Here is a 24,315-nt window from a genome sequence, read left to right as displayed (position 1 = left end):
TGAATGTGTGCTGCATTGTAACAAAAGCGAATGAATCAACTGCACACATTGAAGAGAATAATTATGATCTGAGATTCCTCACAGGACATTGCTTCAGGATGACAAGGATTGATTCTGAACATTGAGGGGGTCGTCAAATGGAAAGCAGGATAATGGGAGAGGTGCTAATGAAAGCACAGATCACAGGGGAATCTGGTGTCAGCTTGGATTGCAGGTCCTGGTTTCTCTGTCTTCTGTTGATTTTCCTGTTCCAACAGAGTAAGATGTGGGTCTGCTCTCAGCTCTGCTGGATTTCTGCTGAAGCTTTGACCATCCACCACCACCCCCACCCCCACCCCTTTACACTTCTGGAACAATAAAACATTCAGATCAATTGAGACCCAACCAACAGTCTCCCAATCTCTCCAACCAATCCAGACACAAGTGTGGTAGCATTGCATGGAATCAAACAAGAAAAATGAAACAAGTTAAAAATATATAGGTGCTTTGCTTAATTAGATTAGATTCCTATAGTATGGAAACAGGCCTTCCACCCAAAAAATTCAAACTGATCCTCCCGAAAGAGTAACCAACCCAGATCCATTTCTCTACATTTACCCTACCTAATGCACCTAACAGTATGGGCATCGTGGGTGGCACGGTAGCACAGTGGATAGCACTGCTGCCTGACAGCGCCAGAGACCCAGGTTCGATTCCCGCCTCAGGGAGTTTGCACATTCTCCTCGTATCTGCGTGGGATGCCTCCGGGTGCTCCGGTTTCCTCCTACAGTCCAAAAATGTGCAGGTCAGGTGAATTGGCCATGCTAAATTGCCCGTAGTGTTAGGAAGGGGGTAAATGTAGGAGAATGGGTCTGGATGGGTTGTGCTTCGGTGGTGGATTTGTTGGACTGAAGGACCTGTTTCCACACTGTAAGTTATCTAATCTAAATTTAGCATGACCAATTCACCTGACCTGCACAATTTTGGCCTGTGGGAGAAACTGGAGCACTCGGTGGAAATCCGCTCAGACCCGGGGAGAATGTGCAAACTCCCTGAGGCGGGAATTGAACCCGGGGTCCCTAGTGCTGTGAGGTAGCAGTACTAACCACTGAGCCACCATGCTGCCCCCAAATGTTTGTTCATTGGGAAGTAAACCAGAAATAGAGCTTTCCCAGGATTCTTATAGTGCCCTACTTGAGGAATACTCTCTCCCTTACATCTAACTATTAGCTATTATTTACAACAATATTTACACCAACCTAAATAAAGCATCTGTTATCATATAGACACAGAGATATACAGCACAGAAAGAGACTTTTTTCTCCCTCATGCATGCACACACACGTAATTGGCAGGATGTTCTAGGATTTACACATTATTGATACCTGCAACCCATTCGAAACGATGAAAGACTTAATCCCGGTCTGTTCAATATGTAATTTCAATGGCAGGATGCTGTAATGTTTTTTCCATGAATTCTGTGCCTTGTGATCTTATTCTCCACAATCACCTGATGAAGGAGCCGCGCTGTTAACACCAGTCCTTCCAAATAAACCTGTTGGGTGTTTGATTTTTAACTTTGTCCAGGTTAGGTTGGATTGGCCAAGCTAAATTACCCGTAGTGTTGAGGGATGTGCACGTTAGGTGCATTATTCAGGGTGGTAGGGAGATGGGTGTAGGTGTGTTACCCTTCGGAGGGTCGGTATGGACTCCTTGGGCCGAGTGGCCTGCTTCCACACTCTGGGAATTCTCTGAAAGGAAGGGATTACCCTGTTGCAAACTGCAGGGCTGCGCAGGCGCAGTGCGCGGAGCTGTTGTCGGCCTTTCCCCGCCCCCTCGCTTCATCTATGACGTCACAACGCGGAAGTGGCCCTGTCAGTTTCAGAGTGAAACTCCCTCCCTCTGGGCAACTCTTCATCCCGGGAGGGAGTGGGGGTAACATCTGTTCACTTGTAGCAACTGGAGTGATTCCAGGGAGGGGGGGGCAGACTCTGCAAACTCAGGTATGTGTCTGAATTACCCGGGTGAGGAGGGATGGGATGGGGCTGTTTTCCCCATCGCGCCAGAGTCTGGAGGGTAACATTACTGACTTTTTATAAAAGCATGAGGGGCATGGATAGGGTCAAATAGACAAGGTCTTTTCCTGGGGATGGGGAAGTACAGGACTAGGGGGTAATAGGTTTAAGGCGGGGTTGGGGGAAGACTTAAAAGGGATCTAAGGGGCAACTTTTTCATGCAGAGTATGATGCGTGTAAGGAATGAGCTGCCAGAGGAAATGGTGGAGGCTGGTACAATTACGGCATTTAAAAGGCATCGGGATGGGTGTTTGAATAGGAAGGGTTCAGAGGGATATGGACCAAGTGCTGGCAAATGGGACTAGATTGATTTTGAGTATCTGGTTGGCATGGAAGAGATTGACCGAAGGGTCTGTTTCTGTGCTGTATATCTCTATGAATCTGGCTTTCTACTAACATTTGCCACGTCTGTATGTTCTGTTTCTCTCTGGTGTCGGTGTTAATGCTTTCCCCCCCCCCACTTCCCAGGGACGTTAATGTGAGAACAGAGGGGGCAGGGAGGGAGAGAGTGAGATGGTGCTTTCAATTTTGTGGAATAACTAAAGACAACAATGTTCACCCGAAAGTAGAGTTGCTTGTTCTGAATTTCTACCCTGGACTGACGCTGATGACTTTTGTAATCTCGTTTTACAGAGTATTTGACGATCTGAGGACAAAAGTTTCAAAATTAACAGATGAAGGGCTTATGCCTGAAACGTCAACTTTCCTGCTCTTCGGATGCTGCCTGACCAGCTGTGCTTTTCCAGCACCGCACGTTTCAGCACCGACAGTCCAGTAACTACAATCCTCACTTTGTCATCAATGTCTGACAGTCATTCAATCCATCGAGACTGCAATAATTTTTTACTGTGATTCTGTGAGAAGGAGCAAAGTTTTTTGGTTCCTGTTTAAGTACGTTTTCAGCATCAGTGGGACTGGATGAGAGACCCTACTGTTGCAGTGCACTTGAGTGTGAAGCCAGAAACACCTCTACAGCCTGGAAAGAGGAATTCACGGTGAGGAGGGGCTCTACACGCATTTGTGTACAGCTGGAGCTTCGGCCATGGAGAAACCTGAGGAATCCCACCCCGAGGAGGAATCGTGGAAGTGTGCTGACTGCGGGAAAGGCTTCCGTGCTCCATCTGCCCTGGAGATTCATCGGCGCAGTCACACCGGAGAGAGGCCATTCATCTGCCCCAGGTGTGGGAAGGCCTTCAGCAATTCCTCTGCCCTTATGAGGCACCGGTGGGTCCACACAGGGGAGAGGCCCTTCAGCTGCCCTGATTGTGGGAAGGACTTCAGTTATTCTTCTGACCTGAAGACCCATCGACGGGTCCACACGGGGGAGAGGCCGTTCTCCTGCACTGTGTGTGGGAAGGCCTTCAGCACCTCCTCCACCCTCCTGACCCACTGGCGGGTCCACACTGGGGAGAGGCCATTCACTTGTTCCGAATGCAGGAAGGGATTCACTCAGGAGGGCAAGTTGCGGATGCACCAGCGGGTCCACACTGGGGAGAAGCCTTTCAGCTGCCCCGAGTGTGGGAAGGCCTTCAACGATTCCTCTTCCCTTCAGACCCACAAGTGGGTCCACACGCAGGAGAGGCCGTTCCCCTGCACAGAGTGCGGCAAGCTCTTCAGCAATTCCTCCACCCTGCTGAAGCACCAGCGGGTCCACACAGGGGAGAGGCCCTTCAGCTGCCCCGAGTGTGGGAAGGGCTTTACCCAGATGTCCGTCCTGCTGATCCACCAGCGGATCCACATCGGTGAGAAGCCTTTCTGCTGCCCTGAGTGTGGGAAGGGATTCACTCAGAAGGGCAACTTGCGCACGCACCAGCGGGTCCACACCGGGGAGAGGCCCTTCAGCTGCCCCAAGTGCGGAAATGCCTTCAGCGATTCCTCCACCCTACTGAAGCACCAACGGGTCCACACAGGGAAGAAGCCATTCCCCTGCCCCGAGTGTGGGAAGGCCTTTAGCAATTCCTCCGACCTGCTGAAGCACCAGCGTGTCCACACGGGGGAGAAGCCCTTCAGCTGTCCCGAATGTGGGAAGGCCTTCAGCGATTCCTCCGCCCTGGTGAAGCACCAGCGGGTCCACACGGGGGAGAGGTCCTTCAGCTGCCCCGAGTGTGGGAAGGGCTTTACCCGGGCAGCCACCCTGCGGAGGCACCAAGGAGTTCATGTGCCATCACAGGGGGATTGAAGGAGCGACTGCCGAGTGCCATTATGGACTGGGCTAACAACCCAGTTCTGGAACTCCCAGGTTTGAATCCCACCGCAGCAGATCGCGGATTTGGAATTCGGTCAGAAATCTGGAGGTCAGAATCGAACAATGAAACCATTGGGCGGGGTCGGGGGAAGCCCCATTCTGATTCAGTCACGTCCTTTTTAGGGAAGGAAACTGCTGTTGTTGTTCTCTCAGTCGTCCCAGCTGCATCCTTTCCCTGGTCTGGTCTACACGTGACTGCAGCCCTACAGCAGTGTAGTTGACTCCACCTGCTTCCTCCCACTTCTTTCCCTCCCGGCAGATGGGCAGGGAGAAACTTACTTGGAGACAGGGTATGGGTTGAAATCGCTGAGTGAGGCAATACTTCCTCCAGGTTAAGGCTGTAACAAAGATCCAATTACAAAGGGACAAGTCAGTGGTAACCAATAGTAAAGAAAGTGGGGGGTTGGGCTTTGATCTTGAGCTGTTTAAAAAGCAGCTACTTTTTCAACACCTTTTTGCTGAGGTGATCTGGAGCTGTAACAAAGTTGGGTTGCAATGAAGGTAACCTGAACTCTCTGGACAAGCTGACCAAGGCCCTTGAGTCCTTCGAAAAGAATAAAACTCCCGGAAGCTACGGCTTACCGGTCGAGCTCTATTCCGCTCTGTGGGACTTGATTGGCCAGGACCTGCGGAGGTGTATGTCAGTATGCTTCGAGCAGGTACCATGAGTGAATCCATGAGGAAAGGCATCATCACCTTCATCTACAAGCGGAAGGGGGAGAGGGAGGAATTCAAAAATTGGAGACCAATTTCACTGTTGAATGCGGATTACAAAATCCTGTCAAAGGTAATCGCCAACCGGGTCAGGTCTGCTCTGGGGTCGGTGATTCACCCTGACCAAACCTGTGCTGTGCCAGGCAGGAAGATCACTGAGAGTATCGCACTCCTCAGGAATACGATCGCCTACAAGCAGGACAGAGGGTTGGACACTTGCCTGATCAGCCTGGACCAGGAGAAAGCCTTTGACAGGATATCACACAGGTATATGAAAGATGTTCTCTCCAAAATGGGCTTTGGGGAGGGAATCTGCAATTGGATCAGACTGCTCTACACCAACATCATCAGTGCAGTCTCAATAGCTTCCCAGTCCGATCTGGAGTCAGGCAGGGCTGCCCTCTCTCTCCTGCCTTGTTTGTGTGCTGCATAGAGCCATTTGCCAAGTCTATCAGGAAGGATGCAAGCCTGAGAGGGTTGACTATTCCTAGTAGCGGGGGCCTGCAGGTTAAGGCCTCCCTGTACATGGATGACGTTGCCATTTTCTGCTCAGATCCGCTGTCCGTGCGCAGACTCATGTCCATTTGTGACCAGTTCGAATGGGCCTCGAGGGCCAAGGTAAACCGAGGCAAGAGCGAGGCCATGCTCTTCAGGAACTGGGCCGACCAATGCTCGATCCCCTTCACCGTCAGGACCGACCACCTGAAGGTGCTGGGTATTTGTTTCGGGGGGGCTGGGGCGCGTGCCAAGTCTTGGGAGGAGCGTATCAGCAAAGTGAGGCAGAAACTGGGCAGATGGAAGCTACGGTCGCTCTCCATCACGGAAAAAAACCTGGTCATCAGGTGTGAGGCACTGTCATTGCTATTATACATGGCACAGATCTGGCCTATTCCCAGAATCTGTGCAGCTGCAGTCACCCGGGCCATCTTCCAGTTTATATGGAGATCAATGATGGACTGGGTCTGAAGGGACTCGCTGTACAAAGATCTGGGCAACGGGGGAAAAAATACACCCAATGCCACCCTCACCCTGATGGCCACCTTTGTGTGTGGCTGCATCAAGCTGTGTGTGGATCCCTGGTACGCAAACACCAAGTGTCACTACGTACTGAGGTTCTACCTGTCCCCCGGTGTTGCGAAGGATGGGCCTGGCCTCGCTGCCGCGGAACGCTCCGAGTAGTTGGACCGTTCCGTATCACCTGTCCTTCGTGGAGAAGTTTATGAAGAAAAACACCTTTGACCACAAGTCCATCAGGAAGTGGTCAGCACGTAGTGTCCCTGAGACCCTTTGGAAAAGGAGAGGGCGGATCCTATCGAGTGGTTCCCTGAGCAGACTGTCAAAGCCATTTGGCAGAATGCCTCATCGCCAGAACTTTCCAACAAGCACCAAGACATGGCTTGGCTGGTGGTGAGAAGGGTTCTACCTGTGAGATCCTTTATGCACGCCCGGACTCTCTGCCGCACCGCACGCTGCCCTCGAAGCGGCTGCAGGGGGGACGAGACTGTCACACACCTCCTTCTGGAATGTGCCTACGCAGATGAAGTCTGGAGAGGAATGCAAGTGGTGTTTGTCGAGGTTCGTTCCGAGCAGCGCCGTGACGCGGACTCCGTGCTCTACGGCCTGTTCCCCGGGACGCACACCGAGACAAATATCAACTGTGCCTGGAGGATCATCAACTTGGTGAAGGACGCTCTCTGGGTGGTCTGAAACCTGTTGATCTTCCAGCTGAAGGAGTTGACCCAGACTGAGTGTTGCAGACTGGCACATTCCAAGGTCCAGGACTACGTGTTGAGGGACGCGCTGAAGCTTGGGGCAACTGCCACTAAGGCACGGTGGGGAAAGACCACTGTGTAACGTCTGCCTGCCTAATGAAGAACAGGGGGGCCCATGCAGTCATTTGGACTCTGCTGACACCTCAGCTCAATATATGGGCATATGATTGAAAAATGTACAGACCTGTATATAAAAATGATAAATTCTGATCTTTGTATGTAAATGTTTACATATGTATGGCATGACCAACTGTACAAACCATCAAATTATTTTATGAATATATTTTTGAAATAAAAAATTATTGTATCAGACATGCGAGCTGTGCAAGGTTACCTTATGACATCTCCCACTTAGTTTAGACTGGCAGTTCTTTATAGGAACTTATCTCGGCACCAGACACCTAACTCAGCTGGGTAGGTTTCTCCCACCTGATGGACAGCTCAAGGCCTGTAGGAGTGATCAGTCAAGCACACACAGATCTGTCAATTAACTTCTCTTCCTTATGAATTATTGTCTTTCACTGTTATCTGTCTAATTAAGAACATGCAATGTTTTTGTAAACTTTTGTATAAAGGAAGCCACTTTGTATCAGTACATTGGAGTAGCCTGCTGGGGCACTTGAAGAGCTGCTACCCTACACTGCTAGGTTATTAGAACCTAGTTAGTTCAGCGTTTGGGTATCAGTGTTACATTGTAACAGTGATGCTACGAGTGAATAAAGGGGATGACTAAGATTAAACTAAACTGTCTGTAAGAGGTTTTTATTCCAGACCTCCAAAGAGTATGATCTTTGGGACGAACCAAGAAAGAGAGGCTTACGGGTTTGAGTCCATAAGGGCTTCCCTAGGCCATGTCAAATCTGTACTTTAACAATAGCAAGGGATAAAACAAGAAAAATGAAAGAAAATTAGACATAAATGCACATTTGGTGCTCATGCTTAAAGGTTGTTCATTAGATAGTAAACCAGAATTGGAGTCTCCCAGGATTCTTATCATGCCCTACTTGTGGAATTCCCACTCCCTTACATCTAAGTATTAGTACCCAGCTATGACTTATAACAATACTTTCATCAACAGAAATAAAACGTCTGTTATCTAATAGACATAGAAATATACAACACGGAAATAGACTTTTTGATCCAACACATCCATGCTATCCTATATAAGTCTAGTGACCCATTTGCCAGCATTTAGCCCATATCCCTCCAAACCCTTCCTATTCACACACCCATCCAGGTGCCTTTTAAATGCTGTAATTGTACCAGCCTCCACCACCACTCTGGCCTATTTACTCTACCCACCCTTCAGGATTGTATGAACCTCTACCCGGTCACCCTCAGCCCCCGACACTCCAGGGGCAACAGCCCCATCCTATTCAGCCTCTCCTTATACCACAAATTAACCAACACTGGCGACATCCTTATCAATCTGTCCTTCACCCTTTCAAGTTTTACAACATCCTTCATGTCCTATAGCAGGGAAACCAGAATCGAATGCAATATTTCAAAAGCGGCCTAACCAGTGTCCTAGACAGCTGCACTGTGACCTCCCAACTCCTACACCCAATGGATTCAATGGGCCAAATGGCCTTTTTCTGCACTGCAGGGATTTTATGATTGCTTCATATAGTGTATATCTGATATTCACTGTTGTACAGGCTGCATGGCTATGAATGTTCACCTTCTAATGTTGTAATGGAATTACATCCTGTATTTCTTGTAATAATTTTTATTTAATAGGTCAGCAGGAAGTCATTCAGCAACTTTACTGGCTTTCTTTTCTGAAGCACCCTTGACATGTCATTTTCAAAACCTTGACTCGGCTCCATTTCCAGCCCCTTTGTAGGAAGGTTGTTCCAGGTCATTGTCACCTAAATGAAGTTTTCCTCTTAATATATACTTCACGCTACCTGGCTGCGTGAGGGTTTTCGGGTTTTTGTGTCATGGATAATATATGATCAGCAGGTATCTGGCAATCTACAGGAATTGTCACCGATGTTATGTTCATTTGACTGGACTGACTGTGATCAATTATTTTGTGATTTTATTTGCAGGAAGACATGGGGAAAGAAATCTGAAACCAAAAGACACATCAACTTCTGGCAGAGCCACTTGATTCACTGGGACTTTAATATCAGCAGCCATTCACATCGAGAAGACATGTTTGCTTTTGTTTGCTTGAAAGATTTTGGACACTGGTGTGGCAGGAAGAATACTGAGACACCCGAGTGAGGGAGATTCAATGCGCTGACTGTGAAAAGTGCTTCATACCATTTACTCAGCTTGGAGGATCAAAATCTCACCCCTCACGGTGGGGAGAGACTGTGTACCCTTTCCGTTTGTAATTTGAAACACAGAGTGAGACAAGGAAAGCTTCCCCCCATGTGGAAATGTTGGTACTGTGGGAGAAGATGCCCTTTCCTATCGATGTTGGAACCCCACAGACGCGTTCACATGGGGAAGAGGGGAGAGGCTGTTCACCCGCTCCGTGTGCAGACAGGGATTTAGTGAGACGGGCCATCTGCAGACGCACCAGCGGGTCCATGTGGAAGAGATGCCGTAGAAGTGCTCCATGTGCGGGAGGGAGTTCACTCGGTCATCTACACTGCTGGCCCACCAGCGGGTCCACACCGGAGAGAGGCCGTTCACTTGCTCACCGTGCAGGAAGGGCTTCACCCGCTCCTCCCACCTGCAGAGACACCAGTGAGTTCACCTGCCATTGAAGGAGCTTCAGCCGAATGCCATTATCGACTGCATTAATAACCCAGTTCTGGGGACTCCTGGGTTTGAATAGCAGATGGTGGAGTTGGAAGTCAGTCAGAAACCTGGAGTTCAGAACCTCATGATGAGAAAAACATCCCTATCTGATTCACTCATGTTTTAGGGAAGGAAACTGCTGTTGTGGGAAAGGAATCACTCAGCTGCAGGCTTTACCTGGTCTGGTCTACACGTGACTCCAGGCCCACAGCAGTCTGGTTGACTCTCGACAGCTCCTCGGCAAATGAGCGGGGAGAATCTTACTTGGAGACAAGGTATGGGTTGCAATTGCTGACTGAAGCAATACTTCTTCCGGGTTACGGCTGTACCAAGGATCCAATTACAAAGGGACAACTCAGCTGACCAACAGTGAAGGAAGTGGGGTGCAGGGGAATGTGTACGCTTTGACCTTGAGCTGTTAAAAATGCAAATAAGCTACTTTTTCTGTGCCTATTTGCTGGGGAGATCTGAAGCTGTAACAAAGTGGGTCACAATAAAAGTTAGGCAGCATCTGAGGAGCAGGAAAATCGACATTCCAGGCAAAAGCTGATTCCTGATGAAGGGCTTTTGCCCAAAATGTTGATTTTCATGCTCCTCGGATGCTGCCTGACCTGCTGTGCTTTTCTAGCACCACTCTAATCTAAACTCTGATCTCTAGCATCTGCAATCCTCACTTTTGCCACGATAAAGGTTACCTGAACTTACCGAAGGACTCAGACATGGAAGGCTATGAGATCCAGCAGGTTTTTCTTTGAAAGCTGCTCGTTTCTTTCAATCTCCAGTGTGAGGTTTCTAATTGAAGGAGCAGTCAATGTGTAGCTCGTATTATTCGAAATTGTTCATTTTTCAGGACTGCAGTTTCATCATTTCCTCAGCATTGTAAAGTTTACTGACACCAGTGCGAGGTGTGAGCTGTTTTCATTAGAAACAAAGTTAAAAATCACACAACACCAAGTTATAGTCCAACAGGTTTATTTGGAAGCATTAGCTTTTGGAGCGCTGCTCCTTCATTGGTTGCTGTGGAGCAGGATCATAAGACAGAGTATTTGTAGCAAAAGGACATTGAATGATATATTGAACAAACCTAGATTGCTTTGAAGTGTTTCATCTTTAGAATGTGTTTCAGATTTCAGTTCATTAATATATAAATCCCAGAACTTCTTTTAAGTCACACTCTCGAGATAACTGAAGGTTTTATAAAAAGAGGTGACATCTCAGCTCAGACAATGCATGAAAGATATGAGGTTTGAGCCTGTCTTGAGTCAGACTGGTTCTATTTCCAAAGTAGGAATTGATAAAATATTACATGGAGTAATTGCCTGCAGATTGTGCACTTTTTGAACAAAATAGAATGTATCTACAAATATAATTCTGCAAATGCAAATTTACCCCATAGTCTTATGTGTTTCTTTGCTGCACAGGACCTCCAACCAACACTATACACCAGATATATTGATGATCTTTCTTCCTCTGGACCCATGGTGAGGAGTCACTGAACTAACGACACTGATATTAACATGTTTCATCCCACCATCACACTCACCATGGACTACTCTTTCATATCTGTCTCATTTTTGGACACATGCGTCTCTATCAAGCATGGGTATCTCAGCACTTCTCTGTACCACAAACCCACGGATAACCTGACAGTGCTAAACTTCTCTAGTGAAACATATTAAATAACCATCCTCTATGGACAAGCCCTTCACATACACAGGATCTGTTCAGGTGAGGAGGAACGAGACAGACACTTGGAAGTACACAAGCATGCTCTCATAAGAACGGGGTACAATGCTCAACTCATCAACTGCCACAGCGAGAAACTGTAATGATCTTCGGAGACAGACATGAGCTGCAACCAATATGGTTCTCTTTGTTGTCCAGTCCTACTTGGGAGCCGAAACACTATGTCATGTTCTTTGCAGCCTGCAACATAGTACTGATGCGGATGAGCACCTCGCCAAGTCCTTCCCCATACCTCCACTTCTCGACTTCAAACAACTGCCAAACCTTAGACAGATCATTGTTCACAGCAAACTGCCTGGCCTTCAGGGCAACATGATACAACCCTGCCATGGCAGACGATGCAAGACGTGTTAGAGTGACGATACGTTACCATCATGACACGTGGGGACACCACCCACCATGAGAATGGCAGGTACTCACGTGACTCAGCCAGCATTGTTTATCTCATACTCTGCAGGCAATGATGCCCTGAGGCATGGTATCTTGGCGAGACCGAGTGGAGGCTACAGTAACGGATGAATGGACACTGTACAATCGTCAGCCAGGAATGTTCCCTCCCAGTCGGGGAACACTACAGCAGTCCAGGACATTCAGCCTCGGACCTTCAGGTGACCATCCTCCAAGGCAGACTTCAGGACAGGCAACAATGGAAAGTGGCTGGGCAGAGGCTGATAGCCAGGTTTGGTACCTATGGGGATGGCCTCAACCAGGACTTTGGGTTCATGTCACACTACAGGTGACCCCACTAGACTAAACACTCTCCCACACATACACGCACACAAGCACGCATTCACACAAACACATGCTCCTCCACACCAACACACTCATGCAGACCCTCTCTCATACACATCCACTCTCTCAAATGCTCACACACACACACCCTCTCACAGCCTTATACCCCATTACACCCGCACACAGACACAGACACAATCACTTGGTTTCGCCTGTACACACACATTTATGTTTGTGGGTTGAATTTGTACTTGCAGAATTACATTTTATTTTGCTCAAAAACGCTGTACCTCCCACTTTAGAAATAGAATCAGTCTGACCTAACATTGGGACACAGACAGACTTTAACTTAACACCTTCAATGCATTATTTGATTGAGATGACACCTATTGTGAAAACCTATCTTGAGAACATAACTTTTAAAAAGTTTTGGGATTTACATACGATGGAATCAAAACGAACAAGGTCATTCTAAAAGATGATAGAAGTAAGCTACATTTGTTTAATATTACATCCCATGACTCTGCAATCCTGTTGCTCAAGAGTCTGTGTATTATGATTCTGCTCCACAACCATCCTATGAAGAAGCAGCGCTTCGAAAGCTAGTGATTCCAAATAAATCGGAAATAAGTAAATAAACGGTTGGACGATAACTTGGCATTGGGTGATTTTTAACTTTGAAAATCGGTCAGTAATAACCAGCATCTCCATACTGCGCATGCTCCTCGGTGTCAGCAACCACTCCGCGTGTTGCTCATGCGGCACGGGGAAACGCCCCACGGTCTTGTTTTGGTGAACCAATGGGACGCTCTGGAGGACCGGATGGGGACTGGTCCTCCTGCCAATCACAGAAAACCCATAGACTGGATGTGGAAGGAGGATCATGTGCTTCTGGGGTTGATGCTGCTTCTCTCTCTCTCTCTGAGTTAAGATTGAGCTTCAGGGTAGACTGCAACCTTCTTCCTCTGTCCAACATCTGTGAGTATTGTGCTCTCTTTTCTCACCCCATTTTCCATTCCGGGTTCAGCTGTTGACTTGCAGAAACTGAAGCGAAATGGAGTGAATCCAGGGAGGGGACAGGTTCTGGGAAAGTTAGTTCAGTTCTGTGTCTCAATTGAAAAACACAGGGCAAATTCAGGAACCTTTTATCAGAAATGATGTGTAAATGTACAGATCTAGATGTCATTCTGCACCAGTCACTGCCAGTTGTCAGACAGATGCAGCAAGCAATCGGCAAGGCAAGTGGTGTATTAGCAAGAGGAATTGAGCTGAGAGGTGGGGACGCCTTCCTGCAGTTAGAGCGTCATTGAATATGTCCAAGGCTGAGTTCATCTGATTTTTGAACAACAACGAAGTGGATGGTTATGGGGAAAGGCAAAAAAAAAATGGTTTTAAGACCAGTATAGTTTGGTTACAGAAACAGACTAGTCCATGCTGATCAATTATCCTAATCTAGTCCTATTTGGCAGCACTTGGTCCATATCCCTTTAAACCCTTCCTATTTATAGACCAATCCAGATGCCTTTTAAATGCTGTAATTATACCAGCCTCCCCCACTTCCTCTGGCTGCTCATTCCATACACACACCACTCTTGTGAAAAAGCCCCCCTTAGCTCCCTATTATATCTTTCCCCTCTCACCCTAAACTTTTAGTGAGAGGACTCCCCACCTCACAGAGAAGACTTTGTCTATTTGCCCTATCCATGCCCCTCTGTAAGGTCACCCCTCAGCCTCTGACACTCCAAGGAAAACAGCCCCAGCCTATTTAGCCTCACCCAAGAGCCCAAATCTTTCAAACCGGTAACATCCTGGTGAATCTTTTCTGAACCCTTTCAAGTTTCACAACATCCTTCTGATGGGAAGGAGGCCAGAGTTGCACGCAATATTTCAAATGTGGCCTCACCAATGTCCTGTACAGATGCAACATCACCTCCCAACACCTTTACTCAATGCTCTAACCAAGAAAGGACAGCATACCAAATACTGCCTTCACTATCCTATCTATGTGTGGCTTTACCTTTAAGGAACTATGAACTGCAGTCCAAGGTCTCTTTGTTCAGCAACACTCCCCAGGACCTTACCATAAAGTGTATAAGTCCTGCACTGATTTGTTTTTCCAAAATGCAGCACCTCGCATTTATCTGAATTCAACTTCATTCATGTATTTATCCTAATGTCTTTTAAATGTTCTAACTATACCTGCATCCACCCCTTCATCTGGACATGCATTTCACACACAAACCACTTTGTGTTTTAAAAAATAAAGTACCCATTATGCCTTTTTAAAATCTTTCTCCTCTCTCTTTCAAATTTGCTGCCTAATCTTGAACCCCCACCAAGGGAAAAGATATCTGCCATTCACCTTATCTACACCCCTTATGATTTTATAATCCTCGATAAGGTCACCTCTCAACCTCCTCTGCTCCAGTGGAAATATTTCCAGCTTATCCACCTCGGTGTAGGTATCTTCATATCCACTTATGTTGGTGCAGGCTCAACAGGCTAAACAGCCTGTTCCTGCTCCCAATTCTTTCTCTGTGTTCAGGAAAGCAAGAGACCATAAAACACAGGAGAGTAAATTAGATGTCTCAGCCCATCAGGGCTGCTCTGCCATTAAATCATGGATGGTAAGCTTCTCAATCCCATTCTCCCACTTTCTCCCCGTAACCCTCGATTTCCCCCCGATACTCAAGAACCTATCTACCTCAGTCTTAAATATACTCCGTGACTAGCGTCCACAGCCTTCTGTAGCAGTGACTTCCACATGTTCACCACTGTCTGGCTGAAACGATTTCTCTTTATCTTTGTTCTAAAAGGTCTTCCTTTTATTCTAATGCTGTGCCCTCAGGTGCTAGTCTTTCCTACCAATGGAAACATCTTCCCCATGTGCACTCTGTCCAGACCATTCAGTATTCTCTGTTTCAACTAGATTCCACCCACCCTCTCCCGAGTGAGGGCCTGTTGATCAGCATGAACCAGACCCTTCAGGATGAGGTACAGCAAGGATTAGGTTCAGCAAAGTCAGAATGGAGGGAGTGTGTGTTGGATGGAGATTTTTCAGCTTTTTCGAGGGTGAGAGGAAAGAAAATTCAATATAAATTAGAATTGATAGGATGGGCCAAGGAGTAGCAGAATGAGTTTAATTTAGATAAATGAGTTGTTGCATTGTAAGGCAAATTAGGGCATGACTGACACAGTTAATGGGGAGTGTTGCTGAACAAAGAGACCTTGCAGGTTCTAGTTCGTTGAAAGTGCAATTGCAGGGAGACAGGATAGTGAAGAAGGCATTTGGTACGTTTTCCTTTACTGGTCAGAGCATTGAGTATAGGAGGTGGGAGATCATTGTCATGGCCGCACAGGACACTGGTTAGGCCACTTTTGGAATAGTATGTGCAATTCTGGGCCCCCTCCTATGGAACAATGTTGTGAAACTAGAAAGAGTTCAGAAAAAATTTACAAGTTTGTTGGCAGAGTTGGAGGGTTAGAGCTAAAGGGAGATGCTGAATAGGCCAGGGAGAATTTCCCTGCAGCATCAGAGGCTGAGGGGTGACCTTACAGAATTTTATAAGGGGTATGGATAGGGTGAATAGCCAAAATCTTTTCCCCATGGCAGGCGAATCCAAAACGGGAAGGCATAGCTTTCACGTGAGAGGGGAAAGATTTAAAACGGACCTGAGAGGCAACTTTTTCTCACACAGGGTAGTGCATGTTTGGAATGAGCTGCCAGAGGAAGTGATGGAGGCTGCTACAATTACAACATTTAAAAGGCATCTGGATGGGTACGTGAATGAGAAGGCTTTAGAGGGATACAGGCCAAATGCTGGCAAATGGGATTAGATTAATTTAGGATATCTGGTCGGCATGGATGAGTTGGACCGAGGGCTCAGTTTCTGTGCTGTATGACTCTAATCATCTTCCATGAAAACAGAAGTGTGATTGTGAAGGCTGGAGTTTCAGAGCAGCTTTCAAAGATGTTTTGCCCTTAATGGGAGCAGAAGTTACAATGAAATCTTTCAATTGTGAGACAGCAACTGAGTGCGTCTAGGATTTTGGTGGAAAGTGGGAATTCATTGCACTGTGTGGATAAAGTTCTTTAAGGTTTACCAGCAGTAAGTAAAGTGTGCTGAGCGGGGAGCCTAGTGAAGGGTTAGGTGGATTTTTGAGTTAAACTGCTCATTTTATTCAGCCTTCAACATTGTATTTCCAATGCTGTGCATCAGAAGGAGCGGTGAATCAGTAACGGGTATCGTTAGAAGCCTTACGGGTTTCAGTACTGCAGGTATTGCATTGTTTCATCAGCATTGTATTGCTTTTTGAAGGGGTCGGTGTGGACTTGTTGGGCCGAAGGGCCTGTTTCCACATTGTTAGTAATGTAAGCTAATCATTACTGGCAGCAGTGAGGTGTGGGCTATATTCACTAGAAATGATAAAGCAGTTAGATAACACACATACGAGAGGGCAGAGTGGGACTTGTCTTTTAATTTGCAGAAGATGGGAGATTCTGGGAGCTGTGATCCAGGACAAAAATAAGTGCGGTTAATCATAGAAGTCCTACAGTGTGGAAGTAAACTGTTCAGCCCCTCAAGTCCACGTTGGCCCCTCTGAAAAGCCTCCCCCATTCCCCCCCCCACCACCACCACCACCACCACCCAATCCAGTAATTTGCTGGTGGGTGAGATTAGGACTAGAGGTCATGGCCTCGAGGTCAGAGGGAGTCGGTTTAAGACACAGATGAGGAGGAACTGCTTTTCCCGGAAAACAGTGACTCCATGAAATTCTCTGCCTATGGAACCGGGAGAGACAGCTTCCCTAAGAATATTCAAGACACAGGTGAGTAGGTATTTGCATGGTGGGGATTTAAGGGTAGTTGGGATAATGCAGGTAGGAGGAGCTGAGATGATGGATAGATCAGCCATGATCTTAATGAATGACAGAGCAGGCTTGACAGGCCAAATGGCCTACTCCTGCTTCTATTACTATGAAACTATAACCCTGCATTTCCCATGGCTAACCCAGGTAACCTGCACATCCCTGGGCAATTTAGCATGGCCAGTGCAAATCAAGGCAGGTGAACAATGTTGTGATGTGAAAATGAACATCAAAGTATGATAGAAAGGGACAAGGAGAGTAAATGTCCCAGCAATCAAAGCTGGATTCTAAAGATCACAAAAATTGAAACTGAAGACTGTGTCTGAAGGTGTGCTGCATCATAACAAAAGTGAATGAATAGACTGCACACGTCGAACAGAATAATTAGATCTGAGACTCCTGACAGAGACATGGCTTCAGGGTGCCAAGGATTGGATCCTGAATATTGAAGGGATATGTGGCATTCTAGTCAAATGAGAAGCTAGGTAAAGGTAGAGGTACTGCCAATCAAAGCACTGATAACATGGTAGTCTGGTGTCAGCTCGGATTTCAGGTCCTGATTTCTTTGTCGTCTGTTGATCTCCCTGTTTCCACAGAGTAAAATGTCGGTCTGTTCTCAGCTCTGCAGGATTTCTGCTGAAACCTCTTACACCTTCCGGAACAATAAAACATTGTCAATCAAGGCCCAACCCACAATCTTCGAGTAAAAAGTGAGGTCTGCAGATGCTGGAGATCAGAGCTGAAAATGTGTTGCTGGTTAAAGCACAGCAGGTCAGGCAGCATCCAAGGAACAGGAAATTCGACATTTCGGGCCAGATTCCTGATGAAGGGCTCTGGCCCAAAACGTCAAATTTCCTGTTCCTTGGATGCTGCCTGACCTGCTGTGCTTTAACCAGCAACACATTTTCAACCCACAATCTCCCAGCCTGTCAACCATCCAGACAGAGAATCATCGTAGCAGGGAATAAACAAGAAAAATGAAACAAAATTGAGTATAAATAGGTGCTTGTACTTAATGTTTGTTCATTAGGACGTAAACCAGAAATTGGTGACTCCCAGGGTTCTTATAGTGCCCTAATTGAGGAATTCTCGCTCCCTTACATCTATGCCAGGTGTTGGATTGGACTGGATTGTGTTGGGATGTCTGGTCGGCATGTACTGTTTCCATGCTGTACATCTCTGACTCTAAGTATTACCACCCAGGCATGATTGATAAAAATATTTGCATCAACAGAAATAAAGCATCTGTTATCAAATAGTCATAGAAACATACAGCACGGAAATAGACTTTGTGGTCCAACACATCCATGCTGACAAGATATCCTATGTAAATTTAGGTCCAGTTGCCAGCATTTGACCTTTATCCCTCCAAACTCTTCCTATTCACATACCCATCTAGATGCCTTTTAAATGTAATTGTACTGACCACTTCCTCTGGCAGCTCAGTGCATAAACGCACCACCCTCTGTGTGAAAACATTTACCCTTGGGTCACTTTTAAATCTTTCCCCTCCCACCCTAAACCTATGCCCTCTGGTTTTGGAGACCCCCACCCTGGGGAAATGTGCTTCCCTATTTATTCTATTCATGCCCCACATGATTTTATAAACCTTGACAAGGTTATCCCTCTGCCTCTGATGCTCCAGGGAAACAGCCCCATACTATTCAGCCTCTCTCTTTATACCACAAACACTCCAACCTTGGCGACATCTTTATCAATCTGTCCTGCATCCGTTCAAGTTTCACAACATCCTTCCTACCCAATAACAGGGAGACCAGAATCTAATGCAATATTCCAAAAGGAGCCTAACCAATGTCCTGTACAGCTGCACCATGACCTCCATATTCCTATACCCAATGCATTCAATGGACTAAATAGCCTTTTTGTGCACTGTAGGGGTTTTATGATTTTATTCTGTGACCCAGTCAATTTTAGTCATTATCTCTGGTGCATGGCGTGTCAGGGTGGGATCACTGGTAACAGAATTGCATGCAATCCTACAAAAGTGGCCTAACCAATGTCCTGTGAAGTGTACCAAACACCACCTTCACTGTCCTGTCTACCTGTGACTCCACTGTCAAGAACTAAAAGCCTGCCATAGAGTCATACAGCATGGAAACAGACCTTCAGTCCAACCAGTCCATGCCAACCATAATCCCACATTAAACCAGTCTCTCCTGCCTGCTCTTGGACTGTATCCCTTGAAACCTTTCTTATTCATGTACTGAAACAAATATCTTTTAATTCTACCGGCATCCACCACTGCCTCAGGAAGTTCATTCCACACATGAACCACCCTCTGTGTAAAATTAGTGTTTGAATAGCAAGGATGGAAAGGTTCAGAAAAGCTTTACAAGGATGTTTCCAGGGTTGGAGGGTTTGAGCCACAGGGAGAGGCTGCATAGATTGGACTGTTTTCCCTGGAGTGTTGGAGGCTGAGGGGTGATCTTCCTGTAAATTCATGAGGGGCATGGATAGGGTAAATAGACAAGGTCTCTTTCCTGGGGTCGGGAAGTCCAGAAGTAGAGGGCAGAGGTTGAGAATGAGAGGGGAATGATGTAAAGTTCCATGCAGAGGGTGGTGCGTGTACTGAATGAGCTGCCAGAGGAAGTCATGGAGGCTGGTACAATGATAACATTTACAATATCTCTGGATGGGTGTTTGAATAGGAAAGGTCGAGAGAGAGAGGGGCTGGTAAATGCAGCTAGATTAATTCTGGATATCTGGTCAGCATGGGCAAGTTGGACCGAAGGGTCTGTTTCCATGCTGTACATCTCCATGACATTGAGGTTGAATTAGTCCTGATCTGATTTGCAATTCCAAAATGCAGCACCTCGCATTTATCTGAATTAAATTCCATCTGCCACTCCTCAGCCCAAGATCCTATTTTAATCAGAGGCAACCTTCTTCGCTGTCCACTGAATCTCCAATTTTGGTGTCATCTGCAAACTTATTAACTATACCTACTATGTTCACATCCAAATCATTTTTATAAATGACAAAAAGTAGTGGATTCAGCACCGATCCTTGTGGCACCACTGGTCACAGGCTCCAGTCTGAAAAGGAACTCTCCAGCACCACCCTCTTTCTTTTACCTTCAAGCCAGTTCAGTATCCGGTTGACTAGTTCTCCCTGTATTTCATAAGATCTTACCTTGCTAACGAATTTTCCATGAGGAACTTTGTTTGATTGATTTCCTAAGCACAAAGCCATGCTGACTATCCCTAATTAGTCCTTGCCTTTCCAAATACATGGAAATCCTGTTTCTCAGCATTCCCTCCAACAACTTGCCTATCACTGATGTCGGCTCGCTGGTCTATAGTTCCCTGGCTTCTCCTTACCACCGTTCTTAAATAATGGCACCACGTTAGCCACTCTCCAGTCTTCCAACACCTCACCTGTGACTAAGAATGATACAAATATCTCAGCAAGGGGCCCAAGAGTCACTTGCCTAGCTTCTGGGGATTTATCTACTTTTGTGTTTCAAGACATCCAGCTCTACCTCCTCTGTAATGTGGACATTTTTCAAGACGTCACCATCTATGTCCCCACATTCTCTATCTTCCATGTCCTCCTTCACAGTAAACACTGATACTCATTTAGTATTTTCCTCATCTACTCCGGCTCCACACATAGGCTGCCCTTGTTGATCTTTGAGGGGCTGTATTCTCTCCCAATTACCCTTTTGTCCTTAATTTATAAAAACCCTTCTAATTCTCCTTAACCCTATTTGCCAAAGCTATCTCATGTCCCCTTTTTGCCCTCCTGATTTCCCTCTTAAGCATACCCCTACCGCCTTTATACTGTTCTAAGGATTCATTCGATTTGTCCTGTCCATACTTGTCATATGCTTCCTTCTTGTTAGCCAACTCCTCAATTTCTCTAGTCATCTAGCATTCCCTACACCTACCAGCCTTTTCTTTCACCCTAACAGGAACATACTGTCTCTGGACTCTTATTATCTCATATTTGAAGGCTTCCCATTTTCCAGCCTTCCCTTTACCTGTGAACATCTGCCTCCCAATCAACTTTTGAAAGTTTTTGCCCAATACCATCAAAATTAGCCTCCCTCCAATTTACTTTGAGATCCAGTCTGTCCCTTTCCCAAAGTGGTCCAGCACTGACACCTCAGTCACCTGCCCTGCCTTAGGTCAGGTTTTGCACCTTCTCTAGTAGGAACATCCACATACTGCCTCAGAAAATTGTCTTGTCCATGCTTAACAAATTCCTCTTGATCTAAACCCTGAACGCTGGCAGTCCTAGTCAATGTTTGGAAAGTTAAAATCCCCGACCATAACCATCCTATTATTCTTACAGATAACTGTTTCTCAATTTCCTGCTGATTATTAGAGGTTTATATTACAATCCCATAAGGTGATCATCCCTTTCTTATTTCTCAGTTCCACCCAAATAACTCCCCTGGATGTATTCCCAGGAATATCCTCCCTCAACACTATCCCTTATCAAAACACCACTCCCCACCTCTCTTGCCACCCCCCTTCCCCCCCGTATCTTTCCTGTGGCATTTGTATCCTGGAACATTGAGCTGTCCATCCCTGAGCCACATTTCTGTAGTTGCTATGATGTCCCAGTCCCATGTTTCTGACCATAAACCCTGATTTCACCTGCCTTCCCTGTTAGGTCTCTTGCTTTGACGTAAATGCAGTATAACTTCAGTCCTACGTTGTTCTCTGCATTATTCCTTCCTGCCCTGACTGTTTGATTCACTCCCTTTCCCAACTGTACGATACTCGGGTTAGTCTCTTTCCTCACTGTTTTCCTGGGACCCATCCCCCACCTTACTCATTCAGCAACTTCACTGGCTTTCTTTCTGCAAGCAGTCTTGACATTTTATTTTCATATCTTGATCCAGCACCTTTGTCGGCAGCTTGTTCTAGGTCATTGTCCCCTGAATGAAGTTTTCCTCCATACACACTTAAGGCTATCTGGCTGCATGAGGGTTTTCAGGTTTCTGTGACCTGGATAATGTGTGATCAGCAGGCACCTGGAAATCTACAGGAATTGCCATCAATGTATCTTTATTTAACTGTACTGACCGTGATCACTTATTTTGTGAGTTTATTTTTGCAGGACACTAGTGTGGCAGGAAGAATACTAAGACACCCGAGTGAGGGAGATTCAGTGGGCTGACTGTGGAAAAAGTGCTTCAAACCATTTCCTCAGCTTGGGGGAATCAAAATCCCACCCCTCACGGTGGGGACAGACTGTGTACCAGTTCTGTTTGTAATTTCAAACCCAGGTGACACAAGGAATACTCTCCCCATGGGGAAACCGTGGAAATGTGGGGACTGTGGGAAAGGATTCCCTTCCCCCTCAGTGCTGGAAATTCACAGACGTGTTCACAGCGGGGAGAAGCCGTTCATCTGCTCAGTGTGTGGGAAGGGATTCACAAATTCTTCCAACCTGCGGGCGCACCAGTGGGTCCACACGGGAGAGAAGCCCTTCACCTGCTTGGTGTGCAGGAAGGGGTTCACGCATTCATCTGCACTGCTGACCCACCAGCGGGTCCACACTGGGGAGAGGCCGTTCGGTTGCTCAGAGTGCGGGAAGGCTTTCCGTCGTGTGAGCAACTTGAGGAAGCACGAGCGGGTCCACACGGGGGAGAGGCCGTTCACCTGCCCCGAGTGTGGGAAGGGATTCATTGATTCTTCCAGCTTGCTGAACCACCAGCAGATCCACACAGGGGAAAGGCCATTCACCTGCTCTGTGTGCGGGAAAGGATTCAATCATATGAGCAATTTGCGGCAGCATAAGCGGGTCCACACTGGGGAGAGGCCATTCACCTGCCCCGAGTGTGGGAAGGGATTTACCAACTCTTCCCACCTGCTGACCCACCAGCGGATCCACACTGGGGAGAGGCCATTCACCTGCTCCAAGTGCAGGAAGGGCTTCACCTGCTCCTCCGACCTCCAGAGACATCAACGAGTTCACGTGCCATCACAGGGAAATTGAAGGAGTGACAGATAAGTACCATTTTTGACTAGACTATCAACCCCGTTCTGGGGTCTCCCAGGTTTGAATCCCACCGTGGTAGATGGCGCAATTGAAATCTGGAGTTCAGAATCAAATGATGAAACCATTTTCAGGGGAAGAAAAACCCCACCTTATTCACTCATCTCCTTTTTTAGAGAATGAAGCTACCTTTGCAGGAAAGGAATCACTCGGTTATTCCAGCTGCGTCCTTTACCTGGTCTGGCCTACCCCTGACTCCAGAGCCACAGCAGTGTGGTTGACTCTTGATTGCATCCCCCTCCTGTATATGAGCTGGAGAAACTAACTTGTACACAGGGTGTAGGCTGAAACTGCTGAGTGAGGCAATACTTCCTCCAGGTGAAGGCTGTACCAGGGATCCAGTTCCAAAGGGATAATTTGGTGCTGACCAATAGTAAAGTAAGTGGGGGATGGGGAGTGTGTGCACTTTGACCTTGAGCTTTTTATTTAAAAAAACGCTACTTTTCGTGCACTTTTTTTTTCTGGGAAAAATTGAAACTGTAATGAAGCAGGGTTGCAATAAACGTTACCGGAATTCACCGTCTGACTCAGACACTCATTGAAAGCTGCTTTTTGCTTTAAAGCTGCTAATTTCTTTCAACCTCCAGCACTAAGTTTCCAATGTCCTGGATCAGAAGTGAATGAGTGGCAGAATTGTGAGAAATTGTAAATTTTTCAGGAGTGCGGATTCATTGTTTCACCAGCATTGTAAGGTTTACTGGCAGCAGTGGGAGGTGTGGGCTCGAAACAAAGATTAAAAGTCTCACAACACCAGGTTACAGTCCAACAGGTTTATTTGGAAGTATTAGCTTTTGGGGCACCGCTCCTTCATCGGGTAGCTGTGGAGCAGGATCATAAGACACAGAATTAAAATTAAAACTGTTAAGTTTTTCATCTCTGCAGGTACTGCATCATTTCATCAGCATTGTAAAGGTTACTGCCTGCGGGAGAACGTGTGGGCTGTGTTCATGAGAAACAAAGGTAAAAATCAGACAAAGGTATTGGAATATAATCTGATATTATTTGGAAGGACTAGCTTTCAGAGTGCTGTTCCTTCATCAGGTAGTTGTGGAGCAGGATCATGACATAGAATTTGAACTAAAAAATTACAGTGTCATACAACTGAATGGAACAAATCTAGATTGCTATCAAGTCTTTCATCTTTTAGAATGGGTTGCAGGTTTCAGTTCATTACTATGTAAATCCCAGAATGACTTATAAGGAACGTTCTCAATGTAATTTGAAAGTGACATTTCAGCTCAGAGAATGTATTAAAGGTGTGAGGTTAGAGCCTGCCTGTCTCCTAATGTTGAGTCAGACTGGTTCTACTTCCAAAGTTGGAACGTATAAAATATTAATGGATTGACTGCCTGCAGATTGTGTGCTTTGAGCAAAATTGAATGTGTCTGCTATC

At 46.5% G+C, this 24,315-nt stretch overlaps 1 protein-coding gene across 1 annotated transcript; it reads left to right on the top strand.

The window, feature by feature from the left end:
- Positions 1 to 1,960: 1,960 nt before the first annotated feature.
- LOC132808679 (gastrula zinc finger protein XlCGF26.1-like) lies at positions 1,961 to 23,405 on the top strand. The gene is made up of 3 exons (XM_060822194.1): positions 1,961 to 1,982; positions 2,688 to 4,227; positions 22,053 to 23,405. Exons 2-3 carry the CDS (start codon positions 3,097 to 3,099, stop codon positions 22,860 to 22,862), a joined length of 1,941 nt encoding a protein of 646 aa, XP_060678177.1. The 5' UTR covers positions 1,961 to 1,982; positions 2,688 to 3,096; the 3' UTR covers positions 22,863 to 23,405.
- The last annotated feature ends 910 nt before the right edge of the window (positions 23,406 to 24,315 follow it).

The sequence above is a fragment of the Hemiscyllium ocellatum genome (genome assembly GCF_020745735.1).
Source record: "Hemiscyllium ocellatum isolate sHemOce1 chromosome 27 unlocalized genomic scaffold, sHemOce1.pat.X.cur. SUPER_27_unloc_9, whole genome shotgun sequence".
NCBI lineage: Eukaryota > Metazoa > Chordata > Chondrichthyes > Orectolobiformes > Hemiscylliidae > Hemiscyllium > Hemiscyllium ocellatum.
The sequence above is the reverse complement of the archived record's forward strand: the minus strand, read 5'-3'. Positions and strand labels throughout refer to the sequence as shown.

Excerpts from the sequence above, each read along its gene's own strand:
- LOC132808679 (XM_060822194.1), top strand. The coding sequence starts at position 3,097 with ATGGAGAAACCTGAGGAATCCCACCCCGAGGAGGAATCGTGGAAGTGT. Across the intron at positions 4,228-22,052 it reads TTCATGTGCCATCACAGGGG|TGCTTCAAACCATTTCCTCA; the intron begins GATTGAAGGAGC and ends CTGTGGAAAAAG.